Consider the following 17,298-nt stretch of genomic DNA (forward strand, 5'->3'; position numbering starts at 1 on the left):
TGTTCTTATTCTTTCAATGGCTGAACTTTGTAGATTCTTTGAGTACTGATAAAGGAGGAGAAGGGGAGGAGCAGCTAGGTGGCACCGTGAATAGACAGATCACTGAACCTGGAATCAGGAAGAACTGAGTTCAAATACAGCCTCAAACACTTATTATCTGTGTGACCCTGGACAAGTCACTTAATGCCGCGGCTGTATTTCTATTCTGGTCAAGTATGAGAGAGAGAAAGAAACACGCAGGCCAGGTGGGTAGCAAGTAAAGAACAAGCTCCGTTTATTAATCTGAGGGCTAGGGTTTTTATACCTCACTTGTGGGAACAGCACCCACAGTAGCAAAGGCAAAGTATCAACAATTATTTTTCTCATGGGAACAGTAACCAGGGGGAGTCCCCGCCTTGAACCATTTCCTCACCTCCTGTAATCTTCAAGGTCCTTCTGTTCTCAAGAGACACAGAGCAAGGGGGGTTGGACAGCCCACATTTCTGACTTAGGCAGCCATCAGACACAGGAAAACAACAGGTAAAACTTGGAGTGGCCTAAATCCTCTGACTTGTCAGTGCTGGCCCTCAACAACTTAACCCTGTTTGCCTCAGTTTCCTCATCTGTAAAATGAGCTGGAGAAGGAAATGGCAAACATTCCAGTATCTTTGCCAAGAAAACCTCAAAGGGGGTCACAAAGAGCCAAACGTGACTGAAATGACTGAACAATAATGACATGTATGTTTCACAGTGATTCTCTTTGAATCTTTCCTTCAGTTCCAGGGTTTGTTGACATATAACCTTTATTCTTTTTGCATGACACAACCAGAGATCCTCTTTTCCTTTTGTTTAAACCTTTCAAGGAGAGCTTGCAGAGGCATAGCCTATATTTGTTATGTTTATAGTTAGAGTAGACTCTGCTGCCCTATAGACTTTCTTGTGGTTTCAGCTCTGCCTCTAAGCATCCATTGGTACAGTGATGATTATCTCTCTTTCTAATTGCTAGATGGCCCAGCTGAAAGAATCCATGTTGGCATCAAATTGTGCTTCAACATGTCTTGGGTGTGTTGTTCTCATCCCATGTGCATTAGTCAATCTTTAATTTATGCAATGGGGATAGCTTAGCCAGTATAATATAATAATAGGAATAATAATAAACAACTCCCTAAAACCCAGCCCATTATCTGTGATGTGATATCAATAACAAAGTCAATAAACATTTATTAAGTACCTCATATGTGCCCAGCACCAGGCTAATTCCTGGGAATACAAAGAAAGACATAAGACAGGCCCTGGCCTCAAGGAGCTTACAATCTAATGGGGGAGACAGTACATAAAAAGAAGCTAAAAGGCTGGGGGAAGGGGAGAAATGTGAAAAGAGAAAAGTCCCCCCCCCTTTGGGGTATGAAATGATGAAGTTATAAAGCCAGGGTTGGGAGGGGAATGATCTGAGGAAGTGAAGAGTATCAGAGTTGATTTCATCTGAAAGAATGATGAATTTCTGGAGGTGATAAAGTCCAGGAAAGTAGCCAGGTGAGAAATGATATAGAGAATTTCCTGGGTGCTCTCCTTAAATGCCAGAGGATTGGGGATGAGCTCCTAGATGTCTTTCCCTCCAACCCTCTCCAACCAGACTGAGGAAGGGGCCCTAGAGGGAGAGGGTATGAAGAGGAATGAGTTGCGGAGTTGATTTTATCTTCCAGAAAGATGAGTTTCTGGAGATGATGATAGAGTCCAGAAAAGCAGCTCCTTGGGAAATGATAAGAGGAATTCCCCCAGGATTATGTAATAAGGATAAGAACTAGACCTTTGATTTCATTGGTAGAGGGACCTTTCAGCTAAGAGAACTCCTTCTACCAATGTAAACCAGCTACTCCTCTAGAACAAGGTCTTAGAGAATTGCCTAGGGCACTAAGAGGTGAAATGACTTGGCTAGGGATCAGAGGTGAGATTTAAAATCAAGTCTTCCCAGCTCTAAGACCAGCTATCTCTCCACTATACCAAACTGCCTTGATAATATAGCTCAGAGGCAGAGCATGCATGCTATGCCATAACAACAACAACAAGTAGTAGTAGTAATGATAATAACAGTGGAGCTTACATTTAGATAACATTTTAAAGCTTCACAAACATTATCTCATTGAGTCTCATATAAGCCTGGCAAGCAGATACTATAGTTATCCTCCCCCTTTATGGATAAGAAAACTGTCCCTTGGTGACTTGCCCAGGGCCACACAGCTAATAAATGCCTTATGTGAGATTGAACCTAGGTCTATTTTAATCCAAGCCTGTCACTTAAACACTATGCTATGTAGCATTAAGCTACTTTTGACATTTTAAAAATAAAACCCTATAACTTAGAATGGAAAAACTCTGGGTCAGGAACAACCAATTCTCACTTATACCTTCCTGGTCTTAATATTATTCTTGATCACCTTTGTGTCATATGGTATAACAAATAGCTGGCCAGAAGCAACCAGTTCTTTTCACTTTTACCTTCCTGTGCTATAATCTTAAACTGGTCTTAATATTATTCTGGATCACCTTTGTTTCATATGGTATAGCAAATATCTTGTTAGAGCTGCCCTAAGACTCTATTTGGCCAGCTAGTTTAATAACATTTTCATTGACAATAGCTTTTTTGAAATATATTGGTAGAGAGTCCCTGAATTTATAAATATGTAATACTCTCACGCAGCTGCAGCTATGAGGGATTCTCTGCTTTTTCCAGATAGAAAGGATGGGGGAGTTCCTTCTTGATGCCAGACCTCTGTGAGTTGAGGGAGGAAAGCAAAGTATCTCAAACTCAAAAGGTCAAATTCTGAATAAGACAAATATGAAGAAGAGGGAAGGACTTAGGGAGACGGCAAAGGTCACTATGAGAAAAAAAAAAACTTTTCCAAGCTTGAATTTTTTTAAAATAAAACATACCTTGATTCTCCCATATAGATGGTAACTTATTTTTATATAGACATTTAAAAAGAAAATTTAAAAGTGCTTTACAAAGCACTTTTCTCAACAACAACTATAATAGTTGTAAGTATTCTTCTCATTTTATGCATGAGGAAATTGACATTCAAAGAGATGGTAACTTGTCTGTAGACGTCAGTCACTTCATAAGTGTCAGAGCCAACTCATGTCTTCCTAACTCTGAAGTACCTTGCTGTTTCCACCACATCATATCAACTCTCATGCTTTTGGTGTTCTGTGCTCTTTCCACTCTGTCCCTAAAAATGCAATTTGCCTGGCTGGAAGAGATAATTGCCTTCTCAAAACTTCTAAGATGAGTGGTTTCTTATTCCTGCATCTTTCTGTTAATCTTTAAAAAGCAGAATACATGAAGCAATTATTGTTTTTTTAATTTAAACCCTTCAGGCTTATATCAACATACAGGAATGTGACTCATTCAGCCTTTCTGCCTATGAAGAAGTTGGCTGCAGCTGCTGGATGACTAGGAGAAGGCTCAGCATAGCCAGCTGTTAGCCCAGGCCATGTGGCCATGCACAGGAGGACCAGAGGCTCTCCCAAGAAGTCTTGGTCTGGTTGAGCATCCCAGAGAGGGCAGGAGTAAACTTTCTCGAGGAACCATCTGGACAGTGTTCCATTTGGAAATTACTTGATTCAGTGAACAACTAAATCAAAGAAAAAGAGGCTTGCCAAAGTCATCTAGTTTGTCCAAAAGCACTGCTTCTGTTAATATTCAATCTGTAATACCTGGGAGAAGGGTAACATATTAAGGATATTAACATATTAAGTATGTATATGTGTATTTATTAATCATTAACAAGTTAATGTGACTCTCTTCTATGATCCTGACTGACTATAAACTTGGTCAAGTTAGAGAAGTTTTGATGAGGGGAAGGGTAAAGAAAGGAGTCCAGAGCACAGAGTACCACTTGATAGGTTGATAGGCCTGGTTGGGTGCCATGGTAACAAAGGGTCTTTGGTCAGCCTGGAGACTTTACCTGAAGCTATGTACACATGGCCCTGCCATTGTTTCTGCCCCTTTTATACATGCTGTGAGGTAGAAAGCCAAGCTTCCCATCATCAGGCACTTAGAGAATCAGGCTCACCCAGTGCACATGGCACCCAAAACTCCATAGGGTGTGGGAGTCCTGCCCCATCATATCTTTCGGGAGGTGTTGGTCTGAGATTGACAGAAGGACCCAAAATGGCCCTTATGGTTCTAAATGTTGGGCATGGTATAAGAAAGGTCTGGCTTCAAATTCCTCCTCTCACACTTATTATGTCATATGTATATGTTATATGTATAACCCTAGGTTATATTCAACCTCCATACCATAGGGGCAGCTAGGTGGCATAATAGATAGAGCACAGGGCCTGGAGTCAGCAAGACTTGAATTCAAATCCCTGGGCAAGTCACTTAACCGCTGCCTGCCTCAGTTTCCTCAGATGTGAAATAGAGATTAAAATAGCATCTACCTTTCAGGGTTGTGAGAATCAAATGAGATAGTAAAGTCCTAAGCACAGTATCTGGAACATAGTAGGTGCTTAATAAATACTCATTTCCTTCCTTCCTAAATGGCAATGTTACTATAGCAGAGTAATATGTCACTATAGGATAGTATAGGAATAGTGGCATATTATTATACTCTAGTAATTATATTATAGTATTTATAGTGGTTATACTATAGTAATTCTATCTTATAATAATAATATGACAGTATAATATAGTATCTACACTATAGTATAATATGCTAAATTATACTATAGTATGATAATAGTATGGTCATAGTAATAGAAATATAATTTGTATTATATAGTAATATTAATATCACAATAATAATATATTATACTATAGTATAATATGGGAATACAAATATATTTTATAGTACAGTGACATAATATATTATAGTACAAGAACAATAATATCCATTTTTAAAAGTTTTATTGATAAATTTTGTACTTGTATCGTGGTCATAATCTGGATATTACCTGGGCTGGCCAAACATCTACCCAAATCCCCCAGAAAAATCTGGCTTTTCTTGTAAACAACAGACAGCTATGTGGTGCAGTGGATAAAATGCCAGGCCTGGAGTTAGGAAAACTTATCTTCCTGAGTTCAAATCTGGCTTCCGACTCTTACTACATCTGTGACTCTGGGCAAGTCACTTAGCCCTGTTTGCCTCAGTTTCCTCATCTGTAAAATGAGCTGGAGAAGGAAATGGCAAACCACTCTAGTATTTTTGCCAAGAAAACCCCAAATAAGGTCACAAGGAAATGACTGAAAAGAAAAACAGTGAAGCAAAATTTATTGAGGTGGTAATTGGGAGGCGCTTCTTCCTCCTTTCTTCGTCAGGACCAAGATTGGTCATTACAATTGCTCAGTGTCTGGCCTCACTTTAATGTTCTCTTCATACTTCATATTCTCAAGAGCTCACTGTTTTTCCCCTAATGTCTGCAGATGTCATTTAATTAAACATTACCTATTTGATTTGTAATTTGTGCCCTCTTTTCACTATGTATAAGGGGCATCGTGGGAAGCTACCAAGTAGTTATTCCTGATTAAACTGGTTGGTAAAGGTCATCAGACTCCTTCCTTCTAGGAAGAGTTAAATGTAATCTCTTCCTGCTGGGAGATAGCTCCAACTGTGCAGAAATGTCTTTCAAAAGGGCATTTGTTCCAGCAAAACATTGGTATGTTGTAATTAGGATACATTTCAGGATTACTGATTCTGCAACAGTGGCTTGAATACAGTTATCACTACTGAAACCGTAACTTTGGAAAGGATAATTACTCTGTGCCCTTGGCACCCCCTCCCTCTTGCAGCCTTTCCTGCACCACTCTCATAATGCTCTCATTGCCCCCATCTTCATCCAAACAGATTGTTCCTCAAGAAGAGAAGAAACAAACTTTATGAGCAGACCAGTCTCTCCTGGGTGCTAGCAAAGGCACAAGTGGTGTGCAATGTATGCCCAGAGAACCTAATCTAATACTCTCCTTCTGGAGGGAAGGGAAGAGGGAGAGGAGAAAAATATAAAGGCTTGAGTGATGCTTAAGATACCAAGGTCTTTCTGGGTCTCACCTGGATTCCCTGGTAAGATCCTCTACAAATGGAATTCTTAACCTTTATTGTGTCGTGGATGCCGTTGGCAGTCTGCTGAAACCCATGGATCTTTTCTCAGAATAATGTTCTTAAAAGCATAAAATACATAAGATAGGAAACCAAAGGTTAGTGAAAATAAAGATGTAATTTTTTTTTCCCATCCAAGTTTATGGACCCCTTGAAAGTGAGAATCTCTGAACCTTGGGTTAGAATCCTTACTCTACAGGGCAGACAGAGGTAGCATAGTGGATAGAGAGCTGGCCTAGTCAGGAACATCTGAATTCAAAACCAGCCTCAGACACTTACTAGCTGTACAGTTTCCTTACCTGTAAAATGAAAATGAGAATACCATCTACCTCACAGAGTTGTTGTGAGGATCCAGTGAGATAATATTTGGTGTTTGTTTTTTTTTTTTTTAAAGCATGTAGCATAGGGCCTGACACATAGTAGACACTAAAAAATGCTTGTTCTCTTCCCTTTTCCCTTCTCAATAAAGACTCAGAATCAGACCAAACTCCTAAGTTGAGATTCAGACCATGGAATCACTTAGCAAGCCTCTGCCCTAGAGAGAGGCGCAAATCTAGCCATGACCTATTCTAAATCCAAGAAGACCCCCAATATACGCCTTGACCAACCAACATCATAATCTTAGGGTTGGGCTGGGACCAAACTGGCCCGTTTGGGGAGAGAGAGAGAGAGAGAGAGAGAGTGAAGGAGAGAAGGAAGGAGGGAGGGAGAGAGAGAGAGAGAGTATTCAGTGGGGTAGGGAAAGGAAAGAAAAATATTCTTTTCAGATTTAGTAAAGACTTTCTGAATTCTTAATGCATTTGCACAGCTAGACTCAATGGAAGAAAATTAATACCAGCTTCCAAATTTCTACACTGGCAGCAACTTACATGAAAGCAACCAAGGAATTTCAGGTTGTTTCAAATAACAGAGATTTGTATGAATTGATACAGTGGTGTAAGGGGAGCCTACAACAGGATAAATACAAAATCTGGACTGTAATAAATTAAAAAACCAGCTCTGGTTCTAGGGAACAGATAAGGAAATATATTTCCTTCCCAGGGCAGTGCTGGAGCTAGCTCTTAAAGGTTCTCAAGAGATGATTGTTAAACATTTACCCCTGAGAAATCAGCAAGCACTACAAATTGGGGCTTGACTTATTGTTTTGTTGAATGTGTAGATTTAAATAAGTGATGGAGACAATATTAATAATAACAAATTAAACTCAAAAGTGTTTTCTGTGCATTTTTTCCCCAGAGAACTAATTGTTAAACATTACACCCCCGCAACCCTCCTCTAAGCAGAAAGGCAAGGGACTACTAGGAAAGAAAGCCATGTACATTGTCAGATACTATCAATGTTTTGGATAGTTTTGCTTAACTTTCCTTTCTGACAAAGGAGAGTTCAGCTCTGAGTGGGTGAAGGGGGAGGACAAATAATAGAGGAGAAACAGCTTTCCAGAAATGATTGATGCAAAACCAAAATCAATAAAAGTTTTCTAAAAGTTTTTCTTTCTTTTAAAACATTGTTATTTTATACTTGACAAACAAAACTTTGAAAAAAAACCACCTTAAGTAATACATTGCCAGTTACTGTATTTTAATGAACTTTCTGGACCGTCTCAAAGCAAGGGTCTGTGACCCCAGGTTTAAAATCCCTGTTCTATGAAAATAGTTATATGGGAAATACAAATTTAAAAAAAAAACTCTGAATCATTCTAGATTTTATTTGTTTATTTATTTAGTTAGTTATTTTGGTTAGGCAATGGGGTTAAGTGACTTGCCCAGGGTCACACAGTAGTAACTGTTATGTGTCTGATGCCGGATTTGAACTCAGGTCCTCCCGAATCCAGGGCCAGTGCTCTATCCACTGCGCTACCTAGCTGCCCCCAATCATTCTAGATTTTAAATTGACCCTCCACACACATCCCTTGGATCCTCTAGATCAGAGGTTCTTGACCTTTTTTATGTCATTGGGAAAGTCTAGTTAAGCCTATGGACTCCTTTTTTTAGAGGAATGTTTTTAAGTGCTTAAAACAAAAATCATGGAATTACAAAGGAAATCAAAGGTTTCCTCTGACGAATTTTAAACTTCCTCGAACTTGAGAAAATTTCTTAGCGAAACAGTGAATGTATGAAGCAAATCAGAACAATTCTTTGACATCTCCAGTTAAAGATGTATGAAGGACAGAAATTACTTTCCTATGTGCTTATTGCTGACCTAAATGTTCTGTCTTTGACTTGAAAATAAATACCTTTGCAGGAATATGTTAGCTAGCCTTGCACAGCAAGTGCTGAAAAATAATAATTGTACATCCTTGAATTAATTTTTTTTCCTTCCCAATAGGAAAATGGTGGATTCAAGACAATGGACTACTGAACATTACCCAGGTATCATTTTCAGACCGAGGTAAATACACATGTGTCGCTTCTAACATCTATGGCACTGTGAACAATACAGTGACATTGAGAGTCGTCTTCATCTCTGGGGACATGGGCATCTACTACATGATTGTCTGCCTAGTGGCTTTTACCATTGTCATGGTCTTGAACATCACCAGACTCTGCATGATGAGCAGCCACTTGAAGAAGACAGAGAAAGCAATCAATGAATTCTTTAGGACAGAAGGAGCAGAGAAACTGCAAAAGGCTTTTGAGATTGCTAAGCGTATCCCAATCATCACCTCAGCCAAAACTCTCGAGCTTGCCAAAGTGACCCAGTTCAAAACCATGGAGTTTGCCCGCTATATTGAGGAGCTCGCCAGGAGTGTCCCTCTGCCTCCCCTCATTATGAACTGCAGGACGATAATGGAAGAAATCATGGAAGTAGTGGGCCTGGAGGAGCAGGGCCAGAACTTTGTAAGGCACACCCCTGAGGGCCAGGAGGCCACCGATGGGGATGAGGTCTATACAATCCCCAGTGCTCTCAAGCGGAGTGACTCACCCACTGGTGACTCAGATGCCTCATCCCTTCATGAGCAGCCTCAACAGATTGCCATCAAGGTGTCTGTTCACTCCTTGTCCAAAAAGGACCACTTGGAAGACCAAGATGGGGCACAGGTAGAGATCAAGGATGTGGAGGTGCTAGAGGCAGCTGTAGTACCAGAGGGGCCAGAACCACCCATTGAGCCATCTGCAGAAGCTGACGCTTCTGAGGAGGTAGCGCCTTCAGAGTCAGCACCCCCTTCAGAACCTGTGCCCCCTATAGGGCAGCTGGCACCTGCTCATCTGAAGCCTACTGAGCAAGCCATGACAAATGTAATGAATACCTGTATTATTTATGAAAGCCATGTATAATACTTAACTTTGAAAAAGCTATGCATATCAAGAAAATCAGGGGCTGCTCCTTGTAACACAGATATAGTATGTACTTGCCGCTAAAGCCTTACCAGTAGACTTATCATAACATACATAGGAGTGATGCTCTTTTAAAAGGGGAAAGATATTGATGCAGTGTGTGTGTGTGTGTGTGTGTGTGTGTGTGTGTGTGTGTGTGTGAGTGTGTGTGTGTGACTCTTAACTCCTTCCTCCTACCTCCTCCCCACTAGGAAAGTGTACCAGAGATATCAGTGTGTGTAAGAGATAGCATTGGATGGACTATGGCCCATCAAGTTGTGGGCATAGATGATTTAGGCCATATTCTCTTCCAGGCTGCTTAACCTGGTGGCAGAAGGCACCCTTCCCATCTGTCATTCTGAGTTTGAGAGATCCTTCTGCTCTCTGCTGTCAGAAAGTCCCTTTCCCTCCCCCAGTAATTTGAACACTGCATTTCTTTTCCCTTTTAAAAAGCATGTCCATGGATTATTTGGCACTTTCTCCCCCATTTCAATGTTGTTTGGTTATGATGGAGTAATTGTTATTATATTAATATTAATTGCTCTTTCTGATTTGTCTTCGCCCTTTTTGTCTCTCTATATACATATATAATTTTTATCCCTTGAAACATTTACCTCAGAGACTTCTTATCAGCCCCTTGTTCCAGGGCTGACATCTAGTAGCCGTTTGTAGTGCTGCAAAGAGTGACCAGACTTTGCAGATAAGAAGTCGTATTTCTCTTTCTTTCCCTATCCCTTCCCTACTTTCCTCTGTTGAATTTTGTACAGTGAAATTGCTGTTGTGAACGTGAGGGTCATGCCCCAGAAGCAGCACTTTAAGAGCCAAATACAAATCTGTTTACCAATTGGGTTCTGAGGGCTTTTGGTGAGCCACACTGATGTGTGGAGGGAAATTTTCACAGGTTAAATGTATCCATTCCCTGACAACCCACACTTCAATCCAGTTTTATTCACAAGTAAACAATGTCATCCCCCATAAACTAAGATCATAGAAACAGACATGGCTTCAAAAGAGAAAAACATCAGGCATAATATCTGAGGAGTCATTTTAGAGAAGCTCCCTGGAAATTGTCACTAGGTGACTCAAACAGAAGATGAGACTGAGTGACATGAAATTCTGTGAATGAATAGGACCAGGTGTGTTGAAGGGAACAGCTACCCAAATCCTGGCCCAAGAGATGAGATAGGAGCCTTCTATTCAATAGAACACTCATACCAGATCTCCTACCAAAACTGTTGTTAGAGTCTGTGAGAGGAAAACAGGCATGTAAGGGGCAGAATAGTTTAGTTTCCAAAACAAAAAACTAGATTGAAGAAACCTTAGCTCTAATTCTGGCTCTGCCACTAAGCAGCTTAAGTGACCCTGAGTAAGGCACTTAACTTCTTAGCCTCATTTTCCTTTGTCTGTAAAATGAGGGGGTTAAGCACAGTCTCTTAAGGTACTTTCTAGCTCTGAATCTGTGATCCTATGATGATCTCTTCCTGGGAAAGTTGGATTAAATCATCTGTAAAGTTACTTTCAGCTCAAAAAAGTCCATGATACAGTTACTAGCTGGAGGAAAAAAAAAAAGATAGCTGTGGGTGGTAGTGGAAAGAAGGAAGGAAATAAGCATTTAGCACCTATCATATGCCAGGCACTATTCTAATCAAGGATTTCTTTGAGTTTCTTCCTTGGAATCCTAATATTTAAAACCAAGAGAACTAAAATCAAAACCAACCAAAAGGAAATCAGTCTTTTTCTCGTGCTTTGGAATGTTCTGTGAAAATGAACTCATCATATTAACATGACCTATGTTGTTTTGCTTTAAGAATAAGTAAAGCTGTTGACTTTCCCCTTTCTGAGCAGCAGATTACCACCTCTTTCAAAATGCTCACAGCATCCAAATTTCACCAAATAATGAGTTGTGGGTGGGACTAGCAAACTAAAAATGGGTGGATTTCAGTGGTCTGTATTCAGTAGAGTATTTCACATTATATAACCTTGTAGCCACATTGGGGCAAAAACGGAACCCTACACACACACACACACACACACACACACACACACACACACACACACAAAACCCCACATCTGTGATTCCCAGATGCTTCTTGTTACTTGGTATGTCAACATGTCACTGTAGAAAGTGACTGATTCTGGTATCTAATGACCTGAGTTCAAATCCTGCCTCTGACACTTACTAACCAAGTGACAATTAGAAATCATTCAACCTCCATCTTCAGTTTCTTCATCTGGAAAATCAGGGTGATAGACTAAATGGCTGCTTGCTTTTGTTCTATGATCTATTTTTAGCCAAGGTAACTCAGCATCCTTGGTTTATGAAGGCCATAGCCTTTGGTTTAGGATCACCTAGAAGACGTGAGAGGCTTATTGGTGTGAGAGTGCTGACATTATTCCACTAAGTGAGCTTTATAGCATCTGCATGAAAAGAGGTTATTTATTTGAACACACAAAAGCTTGTCCATTATGGATTTGTCCACAGTTTCTACCACCATGAATTGTAACTGGACAAAGCTATACTCAAAGCTAGTAATAGTTACGGATTTTGCATCTGTGACAACTGTAAGAAAAGGGGAAATTGAAATGACCTTTCTAAAATTTTGTCTCTGTATCAGAGAGTCTTAGCTCCCTTTTTGGTGAGTTTGATGACAATCCTCATCTACTTTATAGAGATGATAATCATGAGTGGGTAGAAATCTTGTTTTGTGTAATGGGAAAATGAGGTTATGTTGGGCCACTATTTGATCTGATAAAAGTGGAAGATGGGGTCTAACCCTCACTCTGCAGAATTACAAAATGTTTAACAGATGTGTGAATTTCCTGACATGAGTAGTGAACAAGTGGTATTCCTAGATGGACAGAACCATGATCCTATCAATGTGGACATTTCCTCTATTGGTGCACATCCTATCCACAATTTCTCATCCTGTACTATTCCTGTCCTGTGTCATCTGATAAATCCTCCCAAAGAAATATCACCCAATATCAACTCATCATATTGGAGGCCTTCCTAGGTCTTTTGACGTTTCATGGTGATGTGAAATCGCTAAGAATTAAGATGTGTGTCTTGGGTAACAAATAAATTTAGTAAGTACACATTATCTACATACCAACACTGGCTCTGGAGTCAGAGAGACAAGGTTCTAATCCAACCTCTGATGTTTATTACCTGTGTGACCTTAGCCATGTCCTTTAACCTCTCTGGGCCTTAGTTTCCTCATCCATAAAATGAAGGGGCTGGGCTAAATGGCCTCTGAGATGCCTTCCAGCTGTAGATTAATGATCTTGTAATCCTATAATTTAGAATGTTCTCTTTCTGATTCTGAGCTTCTCAACCAACCCTTGTCCCTCCCGCAACCTCGTGTGGATTTCCCTTCAAAGGCATCTTACTCCATATTGGTTCTTACAAAGGAGAAATTTCCCCTGAAGCAGGAGTAAAGATGGGTACTCAGAAAAGTGGTTTTCCTCACTTCAGCTAAAGGAGGTAACTTGATTTTCCTAACCTGCTAACTCAGTAAAACATGTTCCTTTGTAATGTAAGGTAAGAGGAGTTCTCCCTTCGTCAATGCTACCTACTTATTTCTCATCCTGGCAGCTTAGTCTGGGCCCTAGGGAGCCTCTCCTTCTCGGGTCTGAGATCTGAAAAACCTCCTGTTTCTTGGATGAATTTTCAAAGATGTCAGAAAAAAAGTGGTACAGAAATGTAGAGCAATCCAACTGAAGTGCACCCAGAGTGTGCATGTTTTTTAAAGCTTAACAGCAAATTAATTCTAAGCCATATCCTTTGGATCTTGGGCAATCATCCTAAAATCAGGCAGCTGCTCAAGTTTCTGAGTGATGCTTGTCTTATCTCTAAAGACTCCTTGTTTGTGTGCTTCTTAAAAGACTGGAGAAGCCTCAGAAATATGTATTTGATCCACTTAAATGACCTGACATCTTGGTTGACCTTTCTTGGGTTCTCTAAGTGGAATGCAGAATTTTATATGGAAAATATATGTAATTTATAATAGTTCTGTTTTATATATTATATTTTCATATGCTTAGGGCACATATGCTACTGTCTACATCCTTTTGTACATAATAATGAACAGAAATAAATACCAATACTTGACTCAACTTTCTAGGAACCAAATGTGGTACAAGGTGTATCAAATCTCTCTCAAGTATCTGAATGATCTTCACCCTCCCAAGTACCCTTGTCCTGTGACTTTAGCATCCCTATGGCTGTGTATGGGATGCTTATGATCACCCTATTCAGGACCAAGGTGGAGGGACCTGACACCCTATACAAAGAAATAGATCCTTAAAGGGGAAAAAGCACTGGCTTAGGAATCAGAGGACTTGGGTTCAAATTCCACTTCTGATGCTTACTACCCATGACTTTGAGCAAGTCACTTCTCTCTAGGCCTCAGTTTCTTCATCTGTAAAATGAGGTTAGACTATAAAGTCTCTGAGGTCTCTCCCAGCTGTGGATCTATAATCCCTTCCTCTATTGGAAATAAGTTTTGTTTTTTGATAGAAGTTCAGACTCTTCACTCGGGAAAATGAGTGATTATAAGTATACAAATTTATGTCTATTTCAATCATGTAGATGTTTCAGTGGAACAATAACATGTCATGACTGCTTCAATTATTATTTCATTATTGTGAGATCAGCACAGGCTTCCTATTTCTAGTGATCATTGTGAGATGCCAAAAACATTTGGGGGGGTTACTGATTAGGCAAGAGAAGCAGTGAGGTATGATGGAAAGAACTCTGGCCTGGTAGCCAAGGGACCTGAATTGTTCTAATGGTCCTTCTATCAATTTGTGCAACTGTGAGCACTTCATTGGGCCTCATTGCCTCAACAGTAAATTGGAGGGAACTGGATTATCTCGGAAGTAGCTTCTAATTTTAACATGTTATGAATAAAAATCTAGACCAACATCAATTAACTCATATGTGGAAACTCCAACTCTAACCCACGGAGGGAACCTGGTTTTAGAAATGGAATTCAGATGCCTTTATTTTTTAAACTTTAGACATATGTCAGATTAGAAAACAGGCCCAAATCAGTGCTCACACTTTGTAGCTACAGTCTGTGATTGACTTAATATCTATGGAGGTTTCATAGTTTTCACTCCAAGCATTTCATTAATAGGAAGGTAATGTTGTTTTGGACCTATCTTTCTGAAAATCTGCTTTCTGAATGCAGTTTAGCTATTATTTGATTCAGTCTTAAGACAGGCTTTTGCTGTTGTTTGGAGACTAATTCCCCTATCTCTGACCCAGCTTCTATGCTCACTCATAAGTTGCCTTTTAAAACTTTATCTTATCTCATTGTTCATTCAATAATTATTTACTTAGCACCTGTTGGCTTTGGGATACTCATTATTTTTACAATGATATGTTAACTTTAAAATCAACACAAAACATTTTGTTGTTTCTGTTAATGCTGATGAAGGGCAGGGTGGCTTACTGGATAGAGGGCTGCCCTTAGAGTCAGAAAGACCAAGATTGAAATCCTGCCTCTCACGCGCACATACTGGTTGTGTGACGCCGGGCGAGTTAACCTTTCAGTATCAGGCCACTCTCTAAGACCAAGTTGTTGCTGAGTTTTAGCCCTGCAGAGGTAGGGGGGTTTCCACACTGAGAGTTCTTCTGTTGTCACAGGGTCTATACATCTCCCTATCCCCCACCCCAACCCTGCAAAAAATGTTGATGGAATTAGGTTTGGATTAAACAAAGCATTGTAGGAGTGGAAGGAGATTTGGATTTTAGTGAAGCTGTTTTTTTATCTTATCCAAAGATATGAGTGTCCTGAATATTATAAAAATAAATGCTATATGAGGGCAATAATTAACAGTGAGCCTTTAATTGAGACTTTCAAAGGCTGAGATGTAAATGGTCAAGTCCCAGAGGGTACTACTATACTCAAAAATTGAATAGAGAGAGAGCATAAAAAGCTACAAAGCAGTGTTTCTACTGAAATGCTGTCATGATTGCCTTCCATCTAAACAAAAAATCAGAAGCCTTCAAGGTATCTCTCAGACATCACAGAGTGGTTAAAAGCTCATTAGACTCAAAAAGAATGACCACACTGAAGTCTTATTTGTTATATTTCAGTCATTCTGGGAGTCCTTTGTTGCCATGTAATGGGTATATAAGTAAAAGAAAAAAGGATTTGAGCAGAAAAACCATAAAATTGTCTGGTGATTTTGTGAACTGTCAATGTTCATTTTTGAAGTTCGCAGATGTAAACAAATGGCAGCATCTAAGTGACTGTAACAACAGCCAAAAAACAAAAAAGCGTGATCCATCCTGTAAACTGATTGTTGCTTCAATAAAGAATTTGCACAGGTTTTGTTGAATGTGTGTGTGTGTGTGTACCTCCCGAAGAGCATTTTTTCAGAAACAGGTGCAGGGCTACTGTGGATTTTTCCATACTTTCTCCGACTTGTGAATGTGTACTTAACTAGTTCTGTGAACACATTCTACATTTGTGCAGCTTTTTTGTAAGGAATGGTAAATTGGAATAACCTTTATAAAGCTTATCTCTTTCTGAATTAGGAAATCTTAAGTTTACTTTTGACGTGATTAAAGACTTCATCTACCTTAGAATTTGATTTTGGAAACAGGAGCCTACAGACAGCAGCCTTAATCCTTCTCCATTCCATCTCACCCCACTCCACCAAATCTAATATGTAAAGTCCCCTTTTATCGAGAAAACTGAAATTTTTCACTGTCAGGGAGAGCTGTCCCTACCAAGAAGCCCTGAGAAGGCCTAAAGTGGAAGCAGATTTCAAGAAAATGCTCTGATTGGTCAATTCGTCAACCCAGAGGCTGTAGTAATTGAATACTACTAGACCAAGAAGGAAGAAGACAGGGAAATGAGGATGAATCAAAGAACAAGGAAAGCAGTGAGGAGAAGAAATGGAAAACAAAGGAAGAAGAGAAAAATCAAAATTACTGTAGTAGTGCTCAATATACAAGCAACAGAAGAAAAGTAATAGCTATAACTTGAGTCCCATAGCCCATTAAGTGATAATGATGTGCATTTTAAGGTCATAGGTTCTAATCTTGGCTCTGCCATCTAATACCTTTAGGATATTGGACAAGTGGATTAACCTCTAGGCTTCATCTTCCTCATCTGTTAAATGAGGAAGTTAGACTAAATGACTTCTAAAGTTCCTTATAGCTCTTCAGTCTATGATTCTAAGGTAAAACTAGGTTCATCTGAAGAAAGCAGAATGTTAGTTCCGAATATAAAATATTGTTACAGAAGAGATTTCATGAGAAAACTGGTCTATCATGTAATCCATTTTGAGTATCAATATGATGATACCTTCAAAAATGTAATTTTAAAAGTTTCTTGTGCCTGTAATTCTTTGAAAAGGGAAACATTAGGAGGAGCCTCAGTTTCCTAAGGCTAAGTTTGTCTCAGTTTTCTCATCTGTAAAATGGAGATAACAATATCACCTCCCAAGGTGGTTGTGAGGATAAAATGAGATAATATTTATAAAACATTTTGCAAACCTTAAAGCATTAAATAAATGCTAGCTATTAAAAAAACTATTATTAGTATTAACACCATAGATACTTAAATACTTGTTGATTGATTACCACTCTTCGCAGTTTGCTGTGGCCATTCCCAGAATCCATCCCACAGAAAAGGAAGCTGAAGAGCACCAGGTATTAGGAAGGAATGGGCTCCCTAAAAAGTGGACCTGGCTGGTTTCCTACCTCTGATGTCCCAAGAGGATAGATGACAATTAGCCAAGAAGTTGAAAGTTTCTGGCCAGATATTGAGAGGGAGAAAGTGCAGAGAAAGGACAGAGCAGGAACACCAGGGAGTACCCAGGGGTGAGTATATCTAGAGCAGACATTGGTCTGTATTACCACAGAGGCCTATTACTAGTTATGGGTCTCA

General features: G+C 39.6%; 1 protein-coding gene across 5 annotated transcripts in view; it reads left to right on the top strand.

Moving 5' to 3' along the window:
* The window catches only part of MFAP3L (microfibril associated protein 3 like), a 60,002-nt gene extending 44,272 nt beyond the window's left edge, over positions 1 to 15,730 (top strand). For all 5 annotated transcript variants that reach the window (XM_020997837.2, XM_020997835.2, XM_020997833.2 and 2 more), the window contains one exon: positions 8,400 to 15,730. In XM_020997837.2, the coding sequence (XP_020853496.1) occupies positions 8,546 to 9,349 (804 nt within the window). In that variant the 5' untranslated portion in view covers positions 8,400 to 8,545 and the 3' untranslated portion in view covers positions 9,350 to 15,730. The remainder of the gene's footprint in view (positions 1 to 8,399) is intronic.
* The last annotated feature ends 1,568 nt before the right edge of the window (positions 15,731 to 17,298 follow it).

The sequence above is a fragment of the Phascolarctos cinereus genome, unplaced genomic scaffold, assembly GCF_003287225.1.
Source record: "Phascolarctos cinereus isolate Bilbo 61053 unplaced genomic scaffold, phaCin_HiC Scaffold_9;HRSCAF=440, whole genome shotgun sequence".
NCBI lineage: Eukaryota > Metazoa > Chordata > Mammalia > Diprotodontia > Phascolarctidae > Phascolarctos > Phascolarctos cinereus.